The 26,491-nt window shown below is 35.5% G+C and overlaps 6 protein-coding genes and 1 long non-coding RNA gene across 8 annotated transcripts; 2 read left to right on the top strand and 5 right to left on the bottom strand.

Moving 5' to 3' along the window:
- On the bottom strand, positions 34-2,004 carry LOC104776366 (cytochrome c oxidase subunit 6b-1). The gene is made up of 5 exons (XM_010500411.1): positions 1,797-2,004; positions 1,009-1,332; positions 829-911; positions 648-729; positions 34-439 (listed from the first exon to the last, which is right to left on the bottom strand). Exons 1-5 carry the CDS (start codon positions 1,827-1,829, stop codon positions 386-388), a joined length of 576 nt encoding a protein of 191 aa, XP_010498713.1. The 5' UTR covers positions 1,830-2,004; the 3' UTR covers positions 34-385.
- LOC104776365 (alcohol dehydrogenase-like 2) lies at positions 2,215-4,769 on the bottom strand. Its single transcript, XM_010500410.2, has 9 exons — positions 4,502-4,769; positions 4,366-4,412; positions 3,945-4,273; positions 3,715-3,797; positions 3,293-3,368; positions 3,038-3,102; positions 2,838-2,933; positions 2,595-2,756; positions 2,215-2,483 (listed from the first exon to the last, which is right to left on the bottom strand). The coding sequence occupies exons 1-9, from the start codon at positions 4,691-4,693 to the stop codon at positions 2,367-2,369; spliced, it is 1,167 nt and encodes a 388-aa protein (XP_010498712.1). The 5' UTR covers positions 4,694-4,769; the 3' UTR covers positions 2,215-2,366.
- LOC104776364 lies at positions 5,878-8,997 on the bottom strand. The gene is made up of 5 exons (XR_766123.2): positions 8,913-8,997; positions 8,645-8,720; positions 6,377-6,472; positions 6,091-6,252; positions 5,878-5,961 (listed from the first exon to the last, which is right to left on the bottom strand). It is a non-coding gene; the product is annotated as an uncharacterized LOC104776364 (long non-coding RNA).
- On the top strand, positions 10,895-12,754 carry LOC104778824 (zinc finger MYM-type protein 1-like). The gene has a single exon (XM_010503252.1). The coding sequence runs from the start codon at positions 10,895-10,897 to the stop codon at positions 12,752-12,754; it is 1,860 nt and encodes a 619-aa protein (XP_010501554.1).
- On the bottom strand, positions 12,812-13,832 carry LOC104776362 (alcohol dehydrogenase-like 1). Its single transcript, XM_010500409.2, has 3 exons — positions 13,541-13,832; positions 13,398-13,444; positions 12,812-13,316 (listed from the first exon to the last, which is right to left on the bottom strand). The coding sequence occupies exons 1-3, from the start codon at positions 13,730-13,732 to the stop codon at positions 13,109-13,111; spliced, it is 447 nt and encodes a 148-aa protein (XP_010498711.1). The 5' UTR covers positions 13,733-13,832; the 3' UTR covers positions 12,812-13,108.
- Positions 15,720-17,570, top strand: LOC109130416 (flocculation protein FLO11-like). Its single transcript, XM_019239892.1, has one exon. The coding sequence runs from the start codon at positions 15,720-15,722 to the stop codon at positions 17,568-17,570; it is 1,851 nt and encodes a 616-aa protein (XP_019095437.1).
- Positions 18,023-21,518, bottom strand: LOC104776361 (phospho-2-dehydro-3-deoxyheptonate aldolase 1, chloroplastic-like). Of its 2 annotated transcripts, none has more exons than XM_010500408.2 (5): positions 20,831-21,518; positions 19,871-20,148; positions 19,161-19,437; positions 18,831-19,076; positions 18,023-18,477 (listed from the first exon to the last, which is right to left on the bottom strand). In XM_010500408.2, exons 1-5 carry the CDS (start codon positions 21,326-21,328, stop codon positions 18,220-18,222), a joined length of 1,557 nt encoding a protein of 518 aa, XP_010498710.1. In that variant the 5' UTR covers positions 21,329-21,518; the 3' UTR covers positions 18,023-18,219. The 2 variants fall into 2 exon arrangements, with proteins under 2 accessions (XP_010498710.1, XP_010498709.1); XM_010500407.1 differs by lacking the exon at positions 20,831-21,518 and adding an exon at positions 20,234-20,816.

Here is a 26,491-nt window from a genome sequence, read left to right as displayed (position 1 = left end):
TAATACTTAGCTTTTAATATCCAACAATCAATGTCTTCCAATGTTTTCTTATGATTGGAATGATAATGACAAAATATTCTATATGCAACCTTAGAGAAACAGAAGACATATGTCTTCAGGCACTAAGAATTGAAATGAAGCTTGCCATGGGAAAGCATAATCAGGAAGAACAACATAACAGAATCAGATGATCTTCAAAACTCATATATAAGAGAAAAATTTGAGATAATAAAGTTTTGTTAAATTCTCACATTTTATGATGATGGGAAACCAGAAGTGCTGGTTTTGTAAAATCTTATTAAACTCTGCAGTATAACTCGGAGACATCATGAAGGTAACAGCAAAGAGGAATGATGGCTTATGATTCTTCTTTAGGAGACTTGTCTTAAAGAGGACCAGGGAATGTTCCATTCTCTCTTTGTTCGTTCCACCTATCAACCTACAAACACACAAAAGATATATTTTGCAATAATAAGAAGCAGTAAGGAAAAAAACATCCCAAAAGGAATCAGAAGTAAGTTCATGACAATTTGTAATCTCATAACAGTGAAACCGTCTATCTAAAGGTCATTTTGTAACTAATCAGCATTGTCTAAAAGTCACTGGAACTACTGAAAGAGTGAAGAAAGCTAATGGAAGGTATATACCCATTCGCTGGGGCAAAGAGATCGATAAAACTTTGCAAACTTATCGCATTCTGGAGCATCATCACCCTTAGCAGCTACACATCTGGAGATGAGTAAACAATCAGAAGACTTAAGACATAAGAAGATAAACAAATTTAAGAAAACAAGGAGTAATCATAGCAGAACATTGAGTTTTTTTTACCTGTGATATTCAATGTAACGAGTGAAACAATGCCTAGTTTGGTTTGTTGTTGGGAAACGGAAATCAGCAGGAGCTGTCTCAAGCTGTAAAAAAATGAGACAACTTGATCAGTAGTTACTCACAAAGAGAGAACGAAGAGCAAGCGCATCTTTTTTGGTGGATGGGTACTACAATATATACCTTGATCTCATCAGGAGTTTCCTCAGCAACTTCTTCACTAGTGTTTTCGTCATTATTTTCTTCAGCAACAGCAGGAGTCTCCTCAGCATTGTCTTCCGTTACAGCAGGAGGAGCGTCAGAAGTCACTTCAGTTGAAGCAGGAGAAGATTCAACCTTCTCTTCAACCGCAGAAACCGCTTCCTCAACAGGAGATTCTTCTTCCTTAGCTTGTTCCGTAGTAACCTCTTCAACTTGTGTAGTAGTAACTTCTGGTGTCACCTCTTTCACTTCCACAGGCTTGGCACTAGTAGTATCTTGCTTCACATCTTTCTCCAAATGATATTGCTGCCACATAAATCACCAACCGTTTCCAGGTTTCAGACCAAATGAAATACCAACATAACCGATGCAAATCACTCAACACGACCATTCTATAAGCTGTAAAAATGTCATTTACAATGAACAAAACAAAAAAAAAATGGATTTTTTTTTTGTTCAAAGCTCATCTAAAAGCTAACATGTTGACTTGTTCAAAGCAATAGACTTTTGTAACTCGATCGAGAAATGGAAAACCCTAATACGTATTGAAGAGAGAAAGAAACCTAATTTAAGCTCGTTCTGAGATGATGAAATCAAGATCTAACAAAATCAAATTCAAAAAAAACGAAAGGATCATAAAGGAATCATCAGCTCATTCTTCTTCACTAGATCGAACAATAGAGAGATCTCCAGATGAAATACTGAGGATCGGCGAGATTACAGAACATAGAGCAAATGAGAAATGAGGTTTAAAGATGAAGAAGAATAACCTCGGAGAGAGATGGAGTTTGAGCAGTAGCCATTGAAGATGCGTGGTTCAAAAAACTTGGAGATTCTTCAGGAGACTGGAGAGCGACGAGGATCGGAGAAGACAAGAATCTTTTTGATGATAAACACACCACACAACCCAACAAACAAACAAACACTCTTGAGAGATTTGTTAGGTTTAAGCTTTCTTCTCTCTAGGATCTATCTGGCTATGTCCTTTTACCCACGAAAACGACTGTGTTTTGTTTTGGTTTGAATTGGGCCTGTTTTATAGAGCCCGCTTTAGGCCCAATATACTCTCAGAATGAAACTGTTACTTTTTTTTTTTTTTTTTTGGTAGAAGAACAAATGTTACTTCTCTTAAGTCTTGTAATTACAGTAAAATTTTGAGTGAATAATTTTGGAGAATGTACAAACAAATCACACAATTCACACCGTTTATAACCATTGATGATAGCACAATGTAATTGTTTAGCAAATCTTCAACAAAATAAATTACATTTTTTTAAAGAAATTTATCCATCCATTTGCAATTTTTATTCTTCTTTATTACCATCCATGTTTTGGTAAAATTATGTATCCATCCATAGAATGCAACGGATAGTGTTTCCTTCCGCCAATAAATCGAAAGCTTTGTTAATTTCCTCAAACTTTATTTCGTGTGTAATTAGACCATCCAAATTTAGCTCCTGCATGGTTTTTTTTTATTAAAAGAATATTATAAACTCCACATGTGTATTATAACGTATAGTGCAACTAAAATACTTTTTGTGTAACCATAAATAAATGAATGTTTGTACCTTTTTTAAATAACGATCCACGAGAATGGGAATATCAAGTTTGGGTTTCATACCGCCAAATAATGTTCCGCATATAGTTCTGCCTCTAAGAAGATCATAACTACCCAAGCTGATTGGCATAGCCTTTTGTTCCATCCCCAATACTACCGTTTTACCCGATCCCTGAAAATAAAAATTAATTAGGAAACTTGATTTTGGTTTATCCATGTAATGATGCTAATTATAACGAATTAGAAAGCGTACCGGTCGAGTGCTATTGAAAGCCTCTTCCATCAAGGAAGCTAAACCAATACATTCAAAACTGTAGTCAACTCCTCCTTCTGTCATATCGTTAATCACCTTTTTCATAATTTATAAAATAGATTAATTAATTTTCTTTCTGCATGTTGCGAATCATATAAGTTAGCAAACTTTGTATAAAGTAGTGTAAATGATCAACACACTTGGCTAGTTTTCTTCTCTCCACACAAAGCAGGGTTAACGAAGTCCGTGATCCCGAATTGTTTACCTACTCCTCCAACATGGCAACATTAGTAATTAATTTAAGGTGTCTAAATATCCAAAAGTGTAATGCTATACTATATCTATATGAAACATAACAAGACAAACTTATACAACATGTTATTCTTTTTTGAACAACCACTTATACAACATGTAGGTTATATATATATGTCCAAAAAAAAAATGACCAACCTAACCTATTTCAAATTTGTCGGGATTGAGATCCACACCGATGACCTTTGCAGCCCCGCGGAGCCTGGCGCCTTCGGCAACCTGTTTAGCAAATCATTTTTTTTAATAATTATTATCTCTTAAATCATATGACTAATGACTACTCGCTCCGTTTTATATTACTTGTCATTCTAGACAATTTCACACATATTAAGAAAACAATTAACTTTTCTATTTTATCCCTCATTAATACACTATTTCATTTGATATAAGTAATTAATAATCTAAAAGTTATGGGTAAAATTAAAAATTTAATACATAAAATTGCATCATAAATACAAAACAACAAGTAATAAAAAACAAAGAATGACAAGTAAAAATAAACTGAGAGAATATGATTTACAATAAACTACTTTAGAAAAAAATCATTAGATATTTGTAAATGTACCGCAAGTCCAACAGCACCAAGGCCAAAGATAGCGACAGTGGAACCTTCCTCCACATCAGCTACCTTCCACACAGCTCCAACTCCTACAGCCCATATTATTATCAAACTTCTAACAAAGTGTAATAATTATTTTATTCCACCCCTTTACTTAAGTTAATGTTTTCGCCTCAAATAAAAATTAAAAACTATCAAAATCAACCCTACACGAATATGAAGTCAAGATAATTAACCTGTGGAAACACAACAACCGAGCAAGGCCGCTTTGTGAACGGGAATCTCCGAGGAGATTTTAACGAGATGTGCTATATCTACGACGGTGTATTCAGTAAAACTCGAGACAAAAAGAAAATGGTGAATATCTTCTCCCGAAGAGTCTTTGAATCTAGAACTCATTCCGTATCGTCTAGTGTTTGATAAGAAATCGTTGGTAAAACTTTTGCACCAGTTGCTCTTTGGAGATTTGCAGTCTTTGCATTCTTCACAGTGAGGGTGAAAAACTGGCAAAACGACGTCGCCTTGTTTGAATCCATCCACGTTTTCTCCAATACTCTCGACCACACTAGATAACAAAGTAATTAGGCAGATTCTTGAAGATCAAGATTTGATAAAAAAAAACTGAAATGAAAGAAGGGTATGTATATGAATGTTCACCCGACTGCTTCGTGTCCTAGAATCCTAGGAAACCTAGCAAGCGGTCCCTGGATAAAACTTCAAAGGATTAGCTAAAATCGACTTTTGAAGGGTAGATTATGCGTTGAGTTTGCAATATAATGTAAAAAGAAATTACACTGTCTAGTTTCGAGAAAGTAAGATCGGTGTGACATAGAGAAGTGCATAAGATCTTAATCCTAACTTCATAAGCTCTTGGTGGATCAACTTGGATCTCTTCTATCACCAATGGTTCTCCTGCTTTTCGTAAGATTGCTGCTTTGCATCGGATTGGCTTTCCTTGGGTGCTGGAGAATGAAGCCTTTTCCATGGTGATTTATGGATTATGATGGAGTGATATGAGAGAGAGAGTATATGGTTTCTTCTTATATTGTCTCTCCAAAAAGATTCCCTAGTTTTTATCAATAGTTTTTTTTTCCTAACAAACAATTATTAGTGGAGGTTATTGATTTGAGATGTTGAATATAGTTTTAATGACTTTAATTGTTATGAAGAATATATTATTATCAGATCAAAATTTTGGTAAATCTATTAAAGTTTAGTATTATTAGTTTTTGATTTGTAGAAAGTCATTTAAAATCTTAATAAAATAGAGTTATTGGATTCAAACTTTTATAAAATCATTAAAGTTTTGTGTTATTCAATTAAAACAAAAGAATCTAGGATTATTAATGATTTCAATTATTATGTTATTGATACATGATTTTATACATTTTCTTCACAGAATAAAATCATGGAAAGTATCACAAAAATACATAGATTGTTTGGAGCATTTTACAAGATTTAAAAAACTAATCAGCAAAAATATAGAATATTCTCTAGCAATTCTTAAAAAAAAAAGTTTGTTAAAAAAAAAAAAAATCTTAAAAAAAAATCACTTATTCACTTTCCGTGATTTTGTCAAATTTTTCACAAAATAAATTAGAATCCAACCATTATGTTTCTTATAACGAGAAAAGGAAGGGGACCTTTAAACTTCGAACTTGGTGGATATATTACAAAGCTAGAAGCCACCTTTAAACCATTTAAATTAAATTTTACGTTTGTTACAATTAGATGTGAACAAAACTTTTACTCACATACGTTGGTTACGTCTACTATAAACACAAAAAAAAAGAGTGTTTTTTTTACTAGAACTGACAGCAAACGTTTTCTATAAATGCTTTGAAGCGATTGAATGTATCAGAGATTTGAATTTCACACGATAATATTTGTACAAAGTACAACATGTGATGTAACCATCTAATACCTGTCAGTTGTCACCATCAGAAAACACAACTTTAAGGGATTTGTACTGCCAAAGATATAATGCCAAAGATAAGTTTATGGCTCTAGTTGATAGCCAAAATTTGCAAGGTACAAGAACAAAACATCTTTTATTGGACGGCAAAAGGAAGATAATGTATACAAGATCGACAAAAAGATGTAAAACAGTAAATGTAAAGATAGATGAGGAAAAAATCACTTATCGATCCATAGAATGCATCGGAGAGATTTTCCTCTCTTTAATAAGTCGAAAGCCTTATTGATTTCTTGAAATTTCAGTTCGTGCGTGATAAAACTATCCAGATTGGGCTCCTACAATTTGTTAAAAAAAAAAAAAAAAAAATTATCTCCTGAAAACATTATAAAGGTGGAAAAAAAATCAAAAACATAATAAAGGTGGACAAAAATGTAACCATATAACTTTATATATGAAATTATTACCTTTTTTAAGTAGTGATCCAAGAGAATAGGAATATCAAGTTTAGCTTTCAGACCACCAAACAAGCTTCCGCAAATACTTCTGCCACTAAGAAGATCAAAACTACCTAAACTAATTGGCGCTGCATGCTTCTCCATCCCCAACATTACCGTTTTTCCTGATCCCTGTTTTGTTTATATACAATTATTAGTTAACTGTGAAAATATTGTAAATTGTAAAAACCAATTTTGTTAAACCATTGATGATGTTGAACCGACGAAAATTTGGTATGATCTGGTTTAAGCTTACCGTGCGGGTGCTGATGAAAGCCTCGGTAAGTAAAGATGCTACGCCAACGCATTCGAAACTATAGTCAACTCCTCCGCCTGTCATTTCTTTAATCACCTTTTTTATAATTAACCAACAAAAAGATTAGTTCTGATTTTATTAATATGTGTGAATAAGTTAATTAATTACTCCGACGTTTATTAGATAGCATACCTCACTAATCTTCTTTTCTCCGACATATGACGAAATCCGTAAGACCAAATTTTTTACCTGCTCAATGTAAATAAATATAGGTTTTATATATGATGAATTAATTTACTCCCTTTGATAGAACCTACTGTCAAGTGATAATTTACATTAATCACAGTAACAATATGATTTATTTTTCAATAATTTGAAATAATAAATGACTAAACATAATAACAAATTAGGTACGTGAAATTTGAAAATATGTTTAGTGTGTATATTCTGTGGAAATGCTTTGCATATGCATGTTAACACATTGATGGTGAACCACTACGCATACCAACATTACTACCGTCGACAACACTACCATCATCGCCAATGCGGTCAGCAGCATAAGCCCATGAAAACAAAATTATATACTACTTGAAATATATATTTTATAGCTAAACACTTAACATTATCTTAAAGAAATTATCCAACAACCCTAGTTCTTTTCCAAATCAGAGTATCGCGGCGCCGCTATCTCCAATTTCCTCCGACGCCGGTGGGGCTCTTACTCACTGGCGTCGGGACACCACGACCTTAGATTCCGTCTATTTTTCCCTTTGTTTCTGTAGTTCTCCTTTTCAATTCTTTTTTCCCCTTTTGAATCTCCTTTTGCAATCTACTCAATCCCCTAATAATCACTCAGATCCAGGCAAAGGCTTGCACAACACCAACCTCAGAGGGCGGAGGAGACTGTTAAACTCTCCTTTCTGTAACCACGACTCAGCCTCACTGCTGGCGGTAACCAAGTTCCTTTATCCTCTTATTTCTAGATCCGGAATGACAATCACCTTTGTAGCACTATCTTTCCCAATGTCACATGAGCCTTGGCAGGCAAAGACGGAAACGACATATGGTGAGGAAATCTCCAGAGACATGATTTTTCTCCGATTCAGGACCACCGCCTTAATCACAAGTCAACCCATGAGCTTGGTAGATTTGTATCGGCTTTTACCGGAGACGAGGAAGCCTCCTTCACTCTCCTTGGTCAGTCGCTGTGAACATCATTGTATTCAATCATCCACAACATCTCTTTGGTGGATGAACTATGTCGACCTATCAGCCTTACATACGATCTTGCCCAACCTCCAAAAGCCCAGGTTCCCTCTGTCTAACCCCATGTTATACTTTCGACTGTCCCTAGTTTGCTTAGCTACTCTCGGTGTCCGAAGACTGCATCAGAGAACCCTTTTAGCTAGGTTGTCTTGGTTGTACAAAGGTTATGTTGGAACCATGGTTATTGCTCTACTTGTGTTTTTATTGATTGGATCCCAGACTTACCAAGGTGTCCTTCAACCCGAGAAACCTTTCCCGTTCCTGAAACACAGGTCTATTTTTCTCTTGTCCGTGTTTTGCCAACTACAAAACCTGTGTGGAATTCTTGATCACCATTATCATGGCAGAAAGGATCCACCTGTTTTGTCTTGGCTTTCCACTTATCCTCTGCACCTGTTCTTAGCTTCTTTGGCGATTGTCTCTAAACCCAATACCCTGCAACCATCCTCTTGCTCGAAGCTCAGATCTATATATTACTCGTTAGTGTCTCACCTTTTACTAACCTTGTGTGGTATTCTTGATCACCATTTCCATAGCAGAGAGGGACCACCTGGTATGGTATGGCTTTGCACTTATTCTTGTCGAATCTTGATGCTAGCTGCAGTTCAAACCACCATCATCTTATCAATCATCACCCGGGCCCTTAGCCCCCGAATCATTGCCACTATTTCGACCCTGATATTGATCCTCACCCTGGTGAGTTCTTTGGCTCTGTTTCTCCTTCCAACGGCACAATGTCTTTTGACCGTGACCTACCTGTTATCTCTCGATCTCATCGATAATGTCCAATCTTGCATTTGTTTCATAGTTCTCATGGACCCTTGCATGATGTTCTATATTTCTTTAGTTATGTTTATGACTTTGGGGAAAGTCTATGCTTGTAATGTCTTAAACTTAGGGATAATTTATCCCTCTCCTTGTAATGCTCTATTTGATTGAATGAAATCATTTGTTTGTTCGAAAAAAAAAAAATACTACTGAAAATATATAACACAACTTTACCTAGCTCGAATTTATCAGGATTGGTATCAATTCCGATGATCTTCGCGGCCCTACGTAGTCTGGCTCCTTCTGCAACCTTGTACCAAATCATTTAAATTATTATTAACAACTAACTAATTACTAATATATAAATTTGATAAAACAAAATTATTGTTAAAAGTACTTTTGTTTCCTTTATACAAGAAAAAAGTAGTGTTATAGTTATAATTGAAGCGGACACATATAAAAAAAGGTAGTATTATATAATTGGAGAGGAATGATTGATTACTGCAAGTCCAACAGCACCAAGGCCAAACACTGCAACGGTGGAGCCTTCTTCCACATTAGCCACCTTCCAAGCTCCTCCAATTCCTACTCCACGTGACAATTGACATAACCATCAGCTCATGCATGTCAATTTCGTACTTTTTCCATAAATAACAATTCCAACCCTAATTTCTACTTCTTTTTATGTTTTCACCCCGGATATAACTAATTTATCTATACCAACCCTACGAGAAGAATAGATCCCTGTGGAGACACCACAGCTGAGCAAAGCCGCTTTGTCAACGGGGATTTCAGGAGATATTTTGACAAGATGTGCGATATCAACGACGGTGTATTCAGAAAAACTTTCAGACAAAGAAAAAATGGTGAATAACTTCTCCTGAAGAGCAGTGCCGGCTTAAATGGGGGACAACCGGTGCGACTACCCCGGGTCCACCAAATTAGGGGGCACAAAAAAAATTTCAGTTCTTTATATATGTATCAAGTTTTTTTTTTTAAGTATAAGCTGACGAAAAGAAAAACATGTTTGAGGGAATCCAAGTTTGATGAGTTAATGGGCCAAAATCAAAATTAAATTATTGGGCCAAATTGGTTTTGTTATTTATAGGATTGGTGGAAATAAGGAATCGGTGATCTTTGTCTTTTATGTTTACGTACGGAGCTTTTCATCTTCCCACCCCATTCACATGACCACAACACACAAGTCTCTTTTTTCCAACAAGCGATCTCCATAGCAGTGCCGTCATAAATGGGGGGACAACTGGTGCGACTACCCCGAGTCCACCAAATTAGAGGGCACAAAAAAAATTCAGTTCTTTATATATGTATCAAGTTTTTTTTTTTTAAGTATAAGCTAACGAAAAAAAAACATGTTTGAGAGAATCCAAGTTTGATGAGTTAATGGGCCAAAATCAAAATTAAATTATTGGGCCAAATTGGTTTTGTTATTTATAGGATTTACGGGGATTGGTGGAAATAAGGAATCGGTGATCTTTGTCTTTTATGTTTACGTACGGAGCTTTTCATCTTCCCACCCCATTCACATGACCACAACACACAAGTCTCTTTTTTCCAACAAGCGATCTCCATAGCCGACTAGCCGTTAAGCAGCAGACAACAAGTTTTTGAGTAATGTTCTATTTGATTCTTGCTCTGCTTTTTTCTAAACTAGTATTTTGTATTCTAATTTCTAAAATTGGAACTCGCTAATCACTAACAACTGTTTTTTTCAGGTTTATATTTGTTCATTTGTTCTTCTAGCATTCATATAATCAGATTCATTCCCCAATAGCCCAACCCCAAAATCCAGGTGCTATTCTTCTTTTTTCTTTGCATCTAGTTAAGATTGCATCATGCCAGGACAGAAACCGGGATGTCAGAAAAGAAAAAAAAGAAAACAAGATGAATTGTTTGTTCAATCACTAAGAGGCTCTTTAGATAAATTTGTGACAAGAGCAAGTGCTAATGAAAATTCAGAATCTGGTGGTGCTAATGAAAATTCAGAATCTGGTGGTGGTGGTATAAATAATCCCGATGACAGTAGTCACTTGAGTGAGCATGATAATGTGGTTAATGCATCTAATGTTGAAAGTTTAAATGTTTGTGAAAACCCAAATTCTCGTGTTGATATTTTTGATCCAAGGTATTGGGAAAACCTTGATAATAAAATGAGAGATGTGTTAGTTGAAAAATGACCTCAAAGAGAATTGAATCTTGTGTTTCCTTTAGATGCAAACAAGAGGCGTTTCTCATATAATTATTATTCTAGGAAGCTGCGTAATGGGGAAACTAGTGACAGAAATTGGTTGGTTTACTCCAAACATGTGAACAAGGTTTATTGCTTTTGTTGCAAATTGTTTAAATCTAGAAATTGTTCAAATATGCTTGCTTTAGCTAATGATGGTTATAATGACTGGAAGCATCTTAGTGAGAGACTTAAAGATCATGAGNAATCATGAGAAAAGTGTATAGCATATGAATAACATGAAAACTTGGAAAGAGCTGAAAGTTAGATTTGAGAAGAATCTCACAATTGATAAACCACTACAGAAAGAAATTGCTAAAGAGAAAGAACGTTGGAGGTTTGTCTTAGCTAGAATAATTGCTGTTGTAAAATTTCTTGCTAAAAGAAATCTAGCTTTTCGTGGAAAAAATGAAAAACTTTACCAAGATAACAATGGTAATTTCTTAGGTGCTATTGAAATGATTGCAGAATTTGATTTGATAATCCAAGATCATATTAGACGCATTCATAGTCATGAAATTCATTGTCATTATCTTGGTCTTAATATTCAAAATGAGTTTATCTCTCTTTTGGCTCATAATGTTCAGCTTTCCATCGTTAAAACCATTAAAGAGTCTAGGTACTTTCCTGTCATTCTTGATTGCACACCGGATGCGAGCCATCAAGAGCAAATGACTTTGATAATTCGATGTGTGAAAATATCAAACAGAAAAGCAAGTGTAGAAGAGTACTTCTTAGAGTTTCTAAAGGTGGATGACACCATTGGTTTAGGTCTCTTTGATAAGTTACTAGATGCTTTAAAGTCTCGTACTCTTGATTTTGAGAATATTAGAGGTCAAGGTTATGATAATGGTTCTAACATGAAAGAAAAACATCAAGGTGTTCAAAAGCGATTACTTGATGTAAATCCAAAAGCTTTGTATATGCCGTGTGCTTGTCATAGTCTGAATCTTGTGGTTAGTGATATGGCTCATTCATGTGTAAAAGCTATTTCTTTCTTTGGAATTGTGCAACGCATATATGCATTATTTTCTAGTTCTTCTAAGAGATGGAAAATTTTGCTTGATCATGTTCCTTGCTTTACTGTAAAATCTTTGTGTAACACACGTTGGGAGAGTCGAATTAAAAGTGTCAAAGCTATTAGGTTCAAAGCTCCACAAGTAAGATCAGCTTTATTGGAATTATATGAGTCTTGTGATGATGCTATGACAAAGAGTGATGCTGAAAGTTTGATCATGGCATTTGATAATTTTGAATTTATCCTTGGCATTGTTATTTGGTATGATATTTTGTTTGCCATTAACTCAGTGAGTAAGAATTTACAGTCTAAATCATTTTGCATTGATAATGCTTTAAAACAATTGCAAGGTGTGTGTTTGTTTTTTGAGAAGTATAGACATGAAGGGTTTAGTTCTAGTTTGAGTATAGCTCAAACTATTGCTCGTGATATGGATGTAGATCCTATATTTCCACAGAAGCGTCGTGTTTTCAGAAAAAAACAGTTTGATGAAATTGGTTTGGATGAGGAAATACAATCTAGTGAAGATGCATTTAGAGTCAATTACTTTTTGGTTGTGGTGGACATGGCAATCACTTCGGTGAAGACCAGATTTGATCAAATGAAAACTTTTGAAAGTGTTTTTGGTTTCTTATTTGATTCGAAAAAGTTAAAGACATTACATGATAGTGATTTACAAGAGCATTGCTGTAACTTATGCAAAACTTTTTCTCATGGTAACTCGTCGGATGTTGATTCAGATGATCTTTTTTTAGAATTGAGAGTGCTTCAAACGACTTTACCTGATGTGTCAATGGAACCTACTGAAGTTCTTGAGTTTGTTGAAGATATTGGTTGTTATCCAAATGTTTCAATTGCATATAGAATCATGTTAACTATACCGGTGACAGTCGCTTCAGCGGAGAGAAGCTTTTCAAAACTAAAATTATTGAAAAATTATCTAAGATCTTCAATGTCTCAAGAAAGGTTGAATGGTTTAGCTATCTTGTGCATCGAAAAGAACATATTGGAGAGCATTGATACTGAAACTATTATTCATGATTTTGCATTGACTAAAACTCGTAAAAATAGGATTTTGTGATCCTTTATATCTTTCAAGAATGAGTATTGGCTTCTGTTTTTTTTTCAAGTGCGAAAGGATGTGAAAGTTTATATATATGGAGATGGAAAGGATAAAACAAGCTTACAAGGCCAGCTAGAAGCAGAGAAGAGCACAAAGTTACAAGAAAAGCAAGGAAAGGAGAGCACACTGGAAATTTATCTTTTTTGTGTGACTGTTTATTTACATCTGTTGGAGGAAAAATTGCAAAATGACATTGTTGTTGCTTTCTTTTTGTAAACGTTCTTTTATTTTTTGCTATCCTTTTGTGAACAACTTTTTTTTATGTGTAATAGATGTTCTGTTCTGTTTTTTGCCCCGGGGTCTCTATAATGCTCAAGCCGGCACTGCTGAAGAGTCTTTGAATCTAGAACTCATTCCATATCTTCTTGTGTTTGATACGAAATCGTCGGCATATCTCTCACACCAGTTTGTTTTTGAAGACTTGCAGTCTCTGCAATCTTCACAGAAAGGTAGAAACACTGGCAAAACGACGTCGCCTTGTTTAAATCCATCCACGTTTTCGCCAATGCTCTCGACCACACTGAAGTAACAAGTAATTAGGTAGATTCTTGAAGATCAAGAGTGTAAAATTGAAATTAAAGAAGTTTATATAAAGATTCACCCGACTGCTTCGTGGCCTAGAATCCTAGGAAATCTTGAAAGCGGTCCCTTGGAAAAGTTACAAAAAAAAAAAAAAGATAGTGAAATCAAGATTTGAATAATAGATTCTATGTTGACTTTGTGTTATATATAGTGTAAACTTACAAAGTCCAGTTTCCAGAAACTAAGATCAGTGTGACACAGAGACGTGCATAGAATCTTAATCCTAACTTCGTAAGCTTGAGGTGGATCCACGTAGATGTCTTCTATCACTAGAGCTTCTCCTGCGTTTCTACATATTTCTGCTTTGCATCTAATTGGTTTTGCTTCGTTGCTAGAGGAAAATGTGTTGGTCATGGTTATGATGAGATCGATACATGCACAATAGGTGAGTGGACGAGAGAGAGGAAGAGAATTCGAGTCTCTTGTTCGTATCTTATCCTATATTAAGTATTTAATTCAACGACACATATACTATATAGAGTGACACGGACACATAGAGTTGGACGTGTGGTCACTCTATAATGTGCAAGCGATACGATTCGTTCATTTATAAGATCTGAAGGTTTTCCCCAAAAGAAAATAATATATATATATATAAGATTTGGAGGTATGATCATATGCATCTAGTGATCTAGACCCACAACATGTGTACCATCGGATTTGGAAATTTGATATTATCATATAAGCATGAACAGTCGATATTAATACCCAAAAAAAAAAATGCAGAAAATACATTGTTGTAAATGTACTCAAAACTATATATACGTACTGTCTAGTTATCATCACTGTTACAAACTGGTTAAAAGTCTAGTTGGTTTTAAGTTCTAATCTAATTAGAACTCATTTCACATAGGAATGCCGAGTGGCAGAAATTAATAAACAACAATTCAAAAAGTATGAGCAAATTTGTGACTAAAATTTTGGGGTTAAAGGGTAATCTTTTTGGGCATCAATGAAACAGGGCAAAAATGAGATTTTTAAAACAAGCAAGAGAGATACAAGAAATAAGGGGCTCATATTTTGTTGCAAAAAAGGAATCTGTATGTATTGTAATAGTGATGAACCATATACATCTCGTATGATAGGTATGGGTGAGAGGTACCGTGTGATGGGTAAATCTTTGTATGCGAACATTGTTCAAGTGCGTGTGAACTGTGTGGTGGTACATGCATGTCAATTTGTCAACAGTGATATTCGTCTTTCGGATCCTAAAACTTCATTCTGAATAAAAAACAATAACAAACGTTGACCGAATTCCAATTGTAGGCATTATATTATGGGTTATTTTTTATGCTAGGAAAATATTTATCTACAAGGTGTCTTCCATGAAAATAAAATTTTGATTTATAAAATTCCCATAAAATATTTTCCTTTTTTTTCCTTTTCCATAGACGTCAAAATTTTTACACTCTGTCAGCGACCACTACAGTCAAATAACGTTGGCCATACAGTGAGTGCGCGTATATAAATTTGCATACATTTTGGAATTATTTTGTTTGATATCCTTGGACAAATAAGAACCGATATATACTTCAATTTTTATTATGCGAAACAACGTGACATGCTGAAATCGAATTCTGTTGAGAACAATTACAGAAATAAACCGTTAATCGTTTCACTACTGACATTTTCTTACATTTTGGAGAATATTTTAATAGTTACTCGTTTACAGAAATCTCATAATACCTTGTTTATATGTACTGTTTGTAAACGTTTGATTACTTTTTTTGTATCTTGTTATATGTATATACATATTAACTCATTTCCAAAAAAATCTATTCAACATTGTAGTTTATGGTAAACAAGTAACTTTAATTTTTTTCTTTAATGGTATGCCAAACAATGAAAATTTAAAAGCTCATTTAATAATTGAAAATTTTAACTTTATGTGAAATAAATAAACATTGTAATTTATGAATATACAATTTATATTTATTAAAAATAATGCAATTATATACAAATAATTCAAGTCTTCGCGCTTAATTTTGCGGGGATCCGACTCTTAATTCAAATTTAAAAGATTACCTAAAATATATAAAATAAAAATTATCAAATTTAAAAGATTACCTAAAATATATGAAATAAAAATGATCAAATTTAAAAGATTACCTAAAATATATAAAGTACAAATGATCATTGACTAGCTATCTAGACCACTTATTACATTTTTACAAACCATATTTTTTTTATGGAAATCTAATTAATGAATACCTAGATATTTATGAAGAACATATATTATATATACCTAGTAAATTTGTGAGTGGAGACACAAGCAAATTACGAAAAATAAGAGAAAGTCAAAAAAGAAGCCATAATTACCAATTTACTTCCAAGTTTTCCAATGGATCTTGACCAGAACCAAGCTAACATTGTTTCCCCTGAGCGTTCAAAACGGAAACCTACCCGTGAACGTTCAAAACGGAAACTTACCCCTGAACCTTCAAATCCAAAACCTACCTGTGAACGTTCAAAACGGAAACCTATCCCTGAGAGTTCAAATCAGAGACGTATCCGTCGCCGTGAGTTTTATAATTTTACAAGACGGGTACCTCAGAATGTTGGGGCGCAGATCATGAATATCGATAAAAGCTATTTTATGCAGACGGTTCTTCGCCTCACCGGCTGTCCTCCGAGACGTTATCTCGATATGTTCCGTCCTCGACCACTTTCTGTTGACAATCGCCGCCCAAGTGTCATTCATACGACTACTATACATAATCCATTCCTTGCGGGTCCGACTAGGACCACTGACGTGATCACCTCAACTGTTGCATCACGTAACGCTCCACCCTGGTCTCGAACGTCTCGCCCGTCTCTACTGTCCCAATCATTGTTTCAGCCACCGCTTCCTCGAGAGAAAGAACCGAGGGAAGCTACGATGGCTGCTACCTTGAAGAACTTTGAGAATAATCTGATGGAAGACGATACGAACCAGGAACAGTTCTCTGGATTGTGGTCTCCGTTGGCTTCTTTGGTCGCAAATGGTGATGTGTACCAACAACGTGAGAGCATTCCACCACCACCACCAGTTCCTGTCTCGCCAGATTCTCGGAACGATCAAGGATCAGAGAACATTCCACCACCACCAATTCCGACGAGTGCAACGGTCGGATCTTTAGAATGGTATAGGTCTTTAAAATGGTATAGGTCTTCTATCAATCAATGCGAGAACAATCCATTACCACCGGTTCCGACGAGTGCACCGTCCGGATCATTAAACGTGCCAAGTGCTCCGAACGGTACTCTACTCTCTTCGGCCTTGTCGCCTCCAATTCAACCAGTTTCAGAGACTTTACCGTCGCGGAGTGTAGACCTTCCCAATCCTCTCAGTGATATACGAGAGGAGAACGTTCCACAACCAGCTCCGGTGACTTCCCCGTTATGGAGTCAAGAGTGGCCCAATTTTTCCAATGATCTACAGCTTGAGAACGTTCCACAACCAGCTCCGGTGACTTCCCCGTTATGGAGTCAAGAGTGGCCCAATTTTTCCAATGATCTACAGCTTCAGAACGTTCCACAACCAGCTCCGGTGACTTCCCCGTTATGGAGTCAAGAGTGGCCCAATTTTTCCAATGATCTACAGCTTCAGAACGTTCCACAACCAGCTCCGGTGACTTCCCCGTTATGGAGTCAAGAGTGGCCCAATTTTTCCAATGATCTACAGCTTCAGAACGTTCCACAACCAGCTCCGGTGACTTCCCCGTTATGGAGTCAAGAGTGGCCCAATTTTTCCAATGATCTACAGCTTCAGAACGTTCCACAACCAGCTCCGGTGACTTCCCCGTTATGGAGTCAAGAGTGGCCCAATTTTTCCAATGATCTACAGCTTCAGAACGTTCCACAACCAGTTCCGGTGACTTCCCCGTTATGGAGTCAAGAGTGGCCCAATTTTTCCAATGATCTACAGCTTCAGAACGTTCCACCACCAGTTTCGGCAACTTCATTGTTCGGGAGTCTAGACTTGCCCAATTCTACGAACGATCAACAACTGGAGAACGTTCAACCATTGGTTCCAGCGACTTCACCGTTAATAAATCTAGACTGGCTCAACGATCCTTTGAACGATCTTCCAACGGAGAGCATTCCCCTGGATTGGCCCTATTCACCGACCAATATAACTTTCTCGACCTTCATGTCGTCTCCAACCTTTCTGCCTTCGCCCACGACTGGGCTGCTCCCAAACATTAACTAGTGTTTCTTTTTCCTTTCATCGTTGGTGTTTTTCGTTTTTATTAACTTCTGCTGCTTTTGTGTCTGGTGGTTTCTCTTGTGATATTTGTTGTTTCTATGTGACAACTTCTTTGTAATCTTTGCTTCTTAATTCTTATATAGTATGTCGTGCTTTGAATATTCTTGCAAGCTACCATATTCTAGGCCCCAGCAGATCTCTTATCACAAGCATTCGGGAGGGTTCCAAATAAAATAATTTTCTATGGTTGGACTTTAAGAGACTTGGCCTCCACTTTGTCTCCAAATGAATCCCTGATTGTTCCAGAATCCAGATCATATCTTGACTTTTGACGTGCATCTCTCTACTTGGTAAATTGCAAACACACAACTTGTTTCAGTTTTGTTTTATGTGGTTTAAAGTGGTTAGGATTAAAACCCAAACATTTAGATACACAAAACTGTTTACAACATTAGTAAAAATCCAACTGTCCATGATTTTATTAAATCCAAAATGGAAGTAGTACTCACTAACAACATTAAAAACAAAACCTTAAGCGTTCTATTGACCCAAGATTTGAATCAAAAGATAAAATGAGATCGTATTGAGTTCTCACACACACACATTTATATGTAGATAGATAGATATTATTTATAACCACATGTTTATTTGATTAGACGGAAAAGGCCTGTTGAGACTTGATGCGTCTCTTTCTAAGACGTTCGGCGATGATGAAGGAGAGCTCGAGAGACTGTGAAGCATTAAGACGGGGGTCACAGTGAGTGTGGTAACGTGAGCCCAAGTCGTCGAAGGTGACTGTGCGTGAACCACCGATGCACTCGGTCACGTTCTGACCAGTCATCTCTAAGTGAACTCCTCCCGGGTGGCTCCCTTCTTGCTCGTGCACGTCGAAGAACGCCCTCACTTCAGCCTATATATTATCAAATGTACAAGAATAACTCATTTGCTTTGGTAGTATTCTACTAATTAGAGAAACAAATTATCGAAATCAAACAATTATGAGCTATATTTTAGTAGTTTCATTTTTTTAAACTTCTTAGGACCACCACCTAACTTTAAAAAAGCAGTTGTGTCAACATTGGCCCAACCAAAGTCTGATTTTTTGTCACCTTTCGCTATCTCACCTACTACCATAATCATCATATACTAAAATACTTTGGAAAAAAAAACAAAATTATTTCTATTTCTACCACTTGCAATGATGAAAAGAACCTAAACAGTATAACAAGTTGTAACCAATAGGGAGTGTTTTATAAAACGTACCAAGATGGCGTCAAAAGGACGAGTCTTGAGCCCACACGGAGCCTTAATGGTGTTTCCGTGCATTGGATCACTGACCCAAGTCACAATCTGTCCAGCGCGTCGCACAGCTCTGATTAAATGAGGAAGCTTCACTCTCATATTCTCTGCTCCCATTCTTGTGATTATAGTAATCCTTCCAGGCTTATTGTCAGCATTCAAGATCTCAATAAGCTTCACTAGCTCCTTTGGATCCATCTTATCACTCACCTACACACCATCACAAAGATCTCAATCAGTCTCACTAGGGTAAAACTAAAACCTGATGAGAGGAGAAGAGTTTAAAAAACAAACCTTGATTCCAAGAGGATTAGCAACACCTCTTAAGAACTCGACATGGGCACCATCGAGCTGTCTGGTTCGTTCACCAACCCAAATCATATGAGCAGAACAATCATAGTAGAGACCAGAGGTGGAGTCAAGCCTTGTTAGTGATTGTTCATAAGGCAAGAGCAAACACTCATGGGAAGTCCAGAAGTCAGTTGTTTGCATAATGGGATGATCGAGCGTTAGTCCAGCAGCGTGCATGAAACCGAGCGCTTCATCAACACGGTTAGCTAGTTCACGGTACCTGCCAACCCAAAAATAACAGATATCATCAACAAACATGCCCAAAATGTAGACACAAAAATAGCGAAATATCCCTACATTTACTCAATAAGGCTGAAACAATGATTAGGCTTCTCAGCTACTTAAAAGGGAAAAACTTCTTGAAACTTTTTTTTTGCATCCAACTCCATAAAGTAGACCTAACTAGTTGCATACCAAATAGCTAAATAAAGTTAGGTATTCAAAAAGGGAGCTTTGAATCAGATATAAACCAACAGAAGCAATAATAAGGATGTAGTCAGTACTATGTATATATCCTAATCTAGGCCTGACTGATTCTTACTCACAACAACCAAACAATCGTATCCACTAGACAAATACTATCTCAAGCATCTAACTTTATGGCAGAGTTAAGAGATCCATAAAAAAACAAAAGCTTTATTGTTTTTTGTTACCTGTCTCCTTGCTCACTACGTTCAGTGAAATCAAGATTCCATTGAGTAACTCTCTGCATAGCAGCGTAACCACCAGTAGCAAAAGCTCTCAAAAGATTCAAAGTAGCAGCAGATTGACAATAAGCTCTAATCATCCTCTGTGGATCAGGGATCCTCGATTTCGAATCAAACGCATCTCCATTAATGTTATCTCCTCTGTAACTCGGCAACTTCACTCCATCTTTCACCTCAAACGAATCCGATCTCGGCTTCGCAAATTGACCCGCCATTCTCCCAACCTAACAAAATTACTCAAATCTCAATAAAAAGATCCAAACTTTATCTTAATCAAATCATAAAGTTTCAATCTTTATATATATAAACCTTAACAACAGGGACTTGGCCTCCAAACATCAAGACAGCACCCATCTGAAGAAGGATCCTGAAAGTGTCACGAATGTTATTGGCATTGAACTCTTTGAAACTCTCAGCACAATCTCCTCCTTGTAACAGAAACGCTTCACCCATGGCAGCTTGTCCTAAACGCTCCTCAAGCAATCTAGCTTCTCCGGCGAAGACGATCGGAGGAAAAGCTTCGATCGTCTGAAGCACGGCTTCGAGCTCAGCCAAATCTGGATACTCCGGTTGTTGTAAAGCCGTCTTCGTCCTCCAGCTCTCTGGTGCCCATTTCCCTTTACCCACATTAACACCAACGGTCTTCGTCAACGCTGCCGGAGTCGGAGTCGCCGCCGATGACGTTTTTGGGTCGGTTTGTACGGCGGAGATCCGGAAGGATGTGGGTCTTGGGACGACGGAGGAATGGTGGTTGATCATCGATGGTTTGACCGATGTTAGATTCATGCTTCCGTTCATAAGCGCCATTTTCGTATACTTTGATTAAAAAAATGTTTTTTATTTTATTTTTTATAATTGGGTTTGGTGTTGAGATTTCGACAAATGTGGTGTGTGTGAGNTATAAACCTTAACAACAGGGACTTGGCCTCCAAACATCAAGACAGCACCCATCTGAAGAAGGATCCTGAAAGTGTCACGAATGTTATTGGCATTGAACTCTTTGAAACTCTCAGCACAATCTCCTCCTTGTAACAGAAACGCTTCACCCATGGCAGCTTGTCCTAAACGCTCCTCGAGCAATCTAGCTTCTCCGGCGAAGACGATCGGAGGAAAAGCTTCGATAGTCTGAAGCACGGCTTCGAGCTCAGCCAAATCTGGATACTCCGGTTGTTGTAAAGCCGTCTTCGTCCTCCAGCTCTCTGGTGCCCATTTACCTTTACCCACATTAACACCAACGGTCTTCGTCAACGCTGCCGGAGTCGGAGTCGCCGCCGATGACGTTTTTGGGTCGGTTTGTACGGCGGAGATCCGGAAGGATGTGGGTCTTGGGACGACGGAGGAATGGTGGTTGATCATCGATGGTTTGACCGATGTTAGATTCATGCTTCCGTTCATAAGCGCCATTTTCGTATACTTTGATTAAAAAAATGTTTTTTATTTTATTTTTTATAATTGGGTTTGGTGTTGAGATTTCGACAAATGTGGTGTGTGTGAGAGATGTTACACGAAACCTGAGAAGAGTTAAGATGAGAATTTAAGGGTTTTATAGACCAAGGAAGCTTGGAGATGGTCTTTTTGGTGGTGGTGGTGTTTGGTGAATGAGAGAAGAAGCCTAATGTGTAGTTGTGGTAGGTATGTTACTTGTGAGGATAGTTTTGGTAATTCGTATTTTTTGGGATTGTTAGAAGGGTAAATAGGTCAATTTCGCGTGGCCAATAACCCGCTAACGTCTCCGTAACCGGAAACGTATTTGGTTTAGCTTTCCTTTTGAATTGGCATGTGTTTGCCGCTAATGTTCGGTGAGAAATTTTTAATCATTTTTTTTAATCAAAAATCCGTCGTAGGTTTACTTACATATGCATATTTTTTAAAGCTTGTTAAACTCATTTGTATTATAAAATCTTTAAACGAATTATTTATTAGTTCCACAAAAATGTTACTTATTAATTTTTTTTAGAAGATGACTGAAAAATTGGAAATTACGGTTAGGTAATTTAAACGACTCTATTAAACACTGGATACAAAAAAGAAGTAAAAAAAAAAAAGACTTTTCTTTGTTGAAAAGCAATTATACTAAACTTGAAATTTCCAAATATAATTGTTGATCAAATCATGAAAGCGGATTAAATACATTAAAAAAAAAAATTTGAAAACAAACAATTGTTTCGATCGTTTCGTAAAATTAAATCGAATATCTTTGTTATATTGATCTAATAAATTTCAAACATATTTTCTTTAACCGATCGAGTAGAGTTTTTATGAATATAAACAAGGTGTTGGTCGTCGTCTTGTACTTATTAGTATGATGGTCATGGTCAAGATTGAGTTTTGTTATAAAAGTTGGTCGAATGTTTTGTTATATTTAAAAAAAAACATGTGTGTTTGTACATATTTGAAGCAGTAAAAAAATAATATGGGGGATATACTGAAGGAAGAGACGTTAAAAATAGAGATGCAATGAGGGCTGAGTGAAGCTCATCTCACCTAACACCCGTCGTAAATGGCGGAAGCCCACCATTCTATTTCGCCAACTCCCACTTTTGACATAATCTTATTTATTGTTATTTGTATTTGTTTATCGTTTCAAGTTTTCTTGATTAGGACATATATATTATGTTTTACCAAACTTTTTTTGGTTAGTTTTATTAGTAGTATTGATTTTATAAGTTGTTTCAGTAGCACCCAAATCGTGTTCTAATGCATTCATATGTTTTACTAATGATTAGCTTCATATTTGTAAAATAAAACTGAAAATTTTCTGTATAAAAACATATGTTCATGATATTTGTTATAAGGTATCGAATTAGGACGTGTTTGTTGGGGTTTTGGGGTGAGAACAGAATCATGTGTTTACGCAGACTAAACAATGGAATGAAATGAAGAGCATATTCTTTTGTATTCCAGTATAGATCGCAAGGTGGAGCCTAGAGGTGATGATGGTCAGGTAATGTCGACCCCACGGACACGGAGTCTTGTTCTTCGATATGTTCGTGGAAAGGGCGGAGAGAGAGAGAGAGAGAGAGAGAGAGAAATTGTTAGGTGTGTTGACTTTGGTGGTCATGTGCTTATGACAAATATATACGAGTCGTTATTCGTTTTTTAGTCATTTTTTTTTCTTTCTATCCTTTCGACCTTTATAAAAGTGATCATACATTTTATAAATTGTACTTCACTATAAAATTGTCAAATGTACAATTTAGTATATATACCTGTAGGACCAAACATTCACGAAAGCTTGTTTGTTTCTACTCTTATTATAACCCTCCTTTTGAATTTCAAATATGTTAGTCAGATTGATTTCTTCTTGTTTTTATGCATGCATTGTCGTTCACGTACTGATTTTCTTGCGTTGTTTATTTAGTATGGAAAAAATCAGAGACAAACAATCTAGAAATATGTTAAAGAGCACCTATCCAAAGACATAATCTCCCACTAATAACCAACTTTTGTCACAAGTACCTTTTTCTAAGAGATAAAAACACACACTTAATTTCGCTCGCAGAATAACTCCACGCGAGACATGAAAACTCATTTTCAGCGTTTAAAACTTTAAGGAATATTGAAATGGGCTAAGAAACTCCGTTGGGCCTAGTAGTCATTCTTCCTAGTTCAGATGACAACCCTTCTGACGCTTCCTCTTATGATTGCGTGCGGCACATTCAAAAAACACCCACGATGCAGCGCAGTTGAACCGTCTACTTTCGTACTTTGTTATAAAATCACAAAACTATATATGTGTCTACTCTGCAGTGAAGTGGTAGAGCGGTTTAATTGTAATGGTGTTTTTAAAATCGTACTAACCGCAAACCAACGATCTAAAAATAGGCCGGTTTAAAAGCAATTCCGCATTAAATTCTTTGATATTTATATTTTTCATTAAACACTATATGGGTTATTTTATCGAAAAAACGTTAGTCCAAAACATAAAGTATTAAAAAAAAAGTCAAACTTTGAAAATCGTTACATCTGCAAATATTAATTTAAGTTTTGTTTTGATTGTTCCCTTTGAGTCTAAAAGGGTATGGATGGAGGAATCGATATGACTCGATCCACAAATGTAAAGCAAATTTGGGGCCAAAGCTTTTGTGGACAAACACCAAACCGTAGTATTGGACAAAAAAAATGGGACAAAAAGGACTAAGATTTTTTTTTTTAATTTTTTTTTTGTCAACTAAGTAAAAGATCAGCTCCAAGAATAAAGATGTAAATTTAATTTTTACCAAAAAAAGAAGAAGAAGTAAACGTAAATTGGATGTAATACAAGTGGCATTGTGCAAGTTGAGTAAGGTGGATAAGGTTGGTGGTGATGGATATGTTCGGGTATCCTTAGAAGTACTGTACATGGTGATTGGTGCTGTAAGACAAGGTGCAGAAACTGTTCGGCACACACCATTGCCAACACATCTTCTATCTGATCTTTACTGCCCAATCATGGATGAAGCTCCAAGAGGAGACCCTAAGCGGAAACGGGAACAACTCCATGAACCAAAAGGAGGGAAAAGAACCGTTGTCACAAGTAATTGATCAGAACATTGGAACAGCTATAAGTCTTTCCGAACCTTCGATTATGCTGCCTGTGTTTTGGTTGCAGAGAGACGCTCAACAGTTCTACATTGCACTCTTACCTGTATGATGATGAGACCGCAAGTCTTCATGGCCAAGTTAGGGAGTTGACAAATGTAATATGACAGAATAACAATGTTGTTTTTTGGAATTTGTAGTGGAAATCTAGAAGCCCTCCTTTGTATGAGTGCATCCTCTTCTTCTTTGTGTCGACTCATTTAGACATTAATGTATTTGCACCCAAACAAAAGGCCATTTATATTAGCTATTAATTTTAATATTTGATTCTGAATATTTTTATGAAATTAATCAATTAATGCTAAGACTTTACCATTTGATTCTTTTTATCATCGATTTTTAACCATTTAACCTATTGATAAGCCAAATATTTATATCTCCTTAGAATCATTAAAATGGTGCACCTCTCGTAGAATTTATGTTGTGTGAGATCTGATACCAACCAAGAGCTATTCCAACTTGGTTAGAAATTGTATCCAAATGTTGAAGTCAACCAAGAGCTATTCCAACTTGGTTAGAAATTGTATCCAATTGTAACCATCAACTTGGCTACAATTTGTATCCAAATTGAGTTTGTCAAGAAACTTACATCTCTATTTACTTATTTGTCACACAACGTATTTAGGCGTGAGATTTTATCTTTTATAGTTTTATTCTGTTATGAATTTTTTTTTTTGTAAATGGAAAGATGATTAAATATTTTCTGCAAAATATTCTCATACTTACTAATTTGCACTTTTACCCTTTATATACAGAAAATACAGATTAATCTTATGAACACTTTAGAATAATAAGTAATATAATCCTTATACATACTTTCTCACTGTTTTATAATCACTTATATTAGATTTTCGAAACTTTTAATATATAAAATTTTCATTATAAATGCTTCATTTTGATATACTATTTATTATTACTTCATAAATTTGATAGTGATAACGATAGATTAAATATATTATTTTTGATTTTACAAATATTATTTTATATTTTTGAAAATAAAAAATAAAATATTAAAAAATGGTTTTAGTTAAGTGGTTACAGTACTACCTTTGTGACCGATTTCATCAAAGTTCGACTTCATTAAATCGCGTTACTCCGCGTATTAGAGATTAGCTATGGATTAAAACTTGTCGATTTAATAATAAAGAATAATAATAAATAAATAAGTTGAAAAACTGATGATTGTAAACACTTTTTTGCAATACTAAAAAAACAACAATAATTTATGGAAAATTTTATTTATCCACGGGTCCAAACCTAAACTAAAAATAATCATAAGAAAGTGATGGGAATTAGGTTAATATCAGTACACTTATATATTTTTGCGGGTTGGTTTAATAACACAAACAAAATATTTTAAAACTTAATTTTATATGATAGGAGTTAAAAACTAACACTAACCCGCTCCATCATACTCATATACAAAACTAACTCTTTTTTTTAATAGCTCTTTTTTTTTATCAACGGGTCCAAACGTAGACTAAAAATAATCATAAGTATGTGATGAGAATTAGGTTAATATTAGTACATTTATATATTTTTGCGGGTTGGTCTAAAAACACAATCAAAATATTTTAAAACTTAATTTTATATGAAAGAAGTTAAAAACCAACACTAACCTGCTCCATCATACTCACAGACAAAACTAGCTAATTTCAAATTGGTGAATAAAATTTTAATAATTTTTTACTAACTACAAAGTATTATAATATTAACAGATGTTTACTTTCACAATAACTAATTTTGATTGATTAAATTCCAAAATAAAATAATTTTGATTAATTAAATTTCAAATGAAAATAATAATTTTTAAATAGATAAAGAAAATAAAATTACAAATATCTCAATATTATTGTAAAAAGGTTTAAAACATGTATTTGATCCAACATAATATTTTTTTAGTAAGTTATATAAAATATACAAAAATACATATTTCCGCAGTAAAATCTAGTCTAATTGAAAACGAAGGCAAGCAGTCCACTCTCT

Source organism: Camelina sativa, chromosome 3, assembly GCF_000633955.1.
Source record: "Camelina sativa cultivar DH55 chromosome 3, Cs, whole genome shotgun sequence".
In the NCBI taxonomy this organism is placed as follows: Eukaryota; Viridiplantae; Streptophyta; class Magnoliopsida; order Brassicales; family Brassicaceae; genus Camelina; species Camelina sativa.
Note: the sequence above shows the minus strand (reverse complement) of the source record. Positions and strands in the feature narration are given on the sequence as shown.

What these genes read in the sequence shown, in the direction of transcription:
- LOC104776366 (XM_010500411.1), bottom strand. Translation starts at nt 1,829, where the DNA reads ATGGCTACTGCTCAAACTCCATCTCTCTCCGAG. An exon ending in AAACTCCTGATGAGATCAAG is followed by an intron (nt 912 to 1,008) that starts GTATATATTGTA and finishes ATTTTTTTACAG; the next exon opens with CTTGAGACAGCTCCTGCTGA. An exon ending in CTCTTTGCCCCAGCGAATGG is followed by an intron (nt 440 to 647) that starts GTATATACCTTC and finishes GTGTGTTTGTAG; the next exon opens with GTTGATAGGTGGAACGAACA.
- LOC104776365 (XM_010500410.2), bottom strand. Translation starts at nt 4,693, where the DNA reads ATGGAAAAGGCTTCATTCTCCAGCACCCAAGGAAAGCCAATCCGATGC. An exon ending in CTAGGACACGAAGCAGTCGG is followed by an intron (nt 4,274 to 4,365) that starts GTGAACATTCAT and finishes TTTGTTATCTAG; the next exon opens with TGTGGTCGAGAGTATTGGAG. An exon ending in CTTTCAATAGCACTCGACCG is followed by an intron (nt 2,757 to 2,837) that starts GTACGCTTTCTA and finishes TTTTATTTTCAG; the next exon opens with GGATCGGGTAAAACGGTAGT.
- LOC104778824 (XM_010503252.1), top strand. Translation starts at nt 10,895, where the DNA reads ATGAAAACTTGGAAAGAGCTGAAAGTTAGATTTGAGAAGAATCTCACA.
- LOC104776362 (XM_010500409.2), bottom strand. Translation starts at nt 13,732, where the DNA reads ATGACCAACACATTTTCCTCTAGCAACGAAGCAAAACCAATTAGATGC. An exon ending in GTTTCTGGAAACTGGACTTT is followed by an intron (nt 13,445 to 13,540) that starts GTAAGTTTACAC and finishes AACTTTTCCAAG; the next exon opens with GGACCGCTTTCAAGATTTCC. An exon ending in CTAGGCCACGAAGCAGTCGG is followed by an intron (nt 13,317 to 13,397) that starts GTGAATCTTTAT and finishes TTGTTACTTCAG; the next exon opens with TGTGGTCGAGAGCATTGGCG.
- LOC109130416 (XM_019239892.1), top strand. Translation starts at nt 15,720, where the DNA reads ATGGATCTTGACCAGAACCAAGCTAACATTGTTTCCCCTGAGCGTTCA.
- LOC104776361 (XM_010500408.2), bottom strand. Translation starts at nt 21,328, where the DNA reads ATGGCGCTTATGAACGGAAGCATGAATCTAACATCGGTCAAACCATCG. An exon ending in CGTAGTGAGCAAGGAGACAG is followed by an intron (nt 19,438 to 19,870) that starts GTAACAAAAAAC and finishes TTGGGTTGGCAG; the next exon opens with GTACCGTGAACTAGCTAACC. An exon ending in CTAATCCTCTTGGAATCAAG is followed by an intron (nt 19,077 to 19,160) that starts GTTTGTTTTTTA and finishes GATGGTGTGTAG; the next exon opens with GTGAGTGATAAGATGGATCC.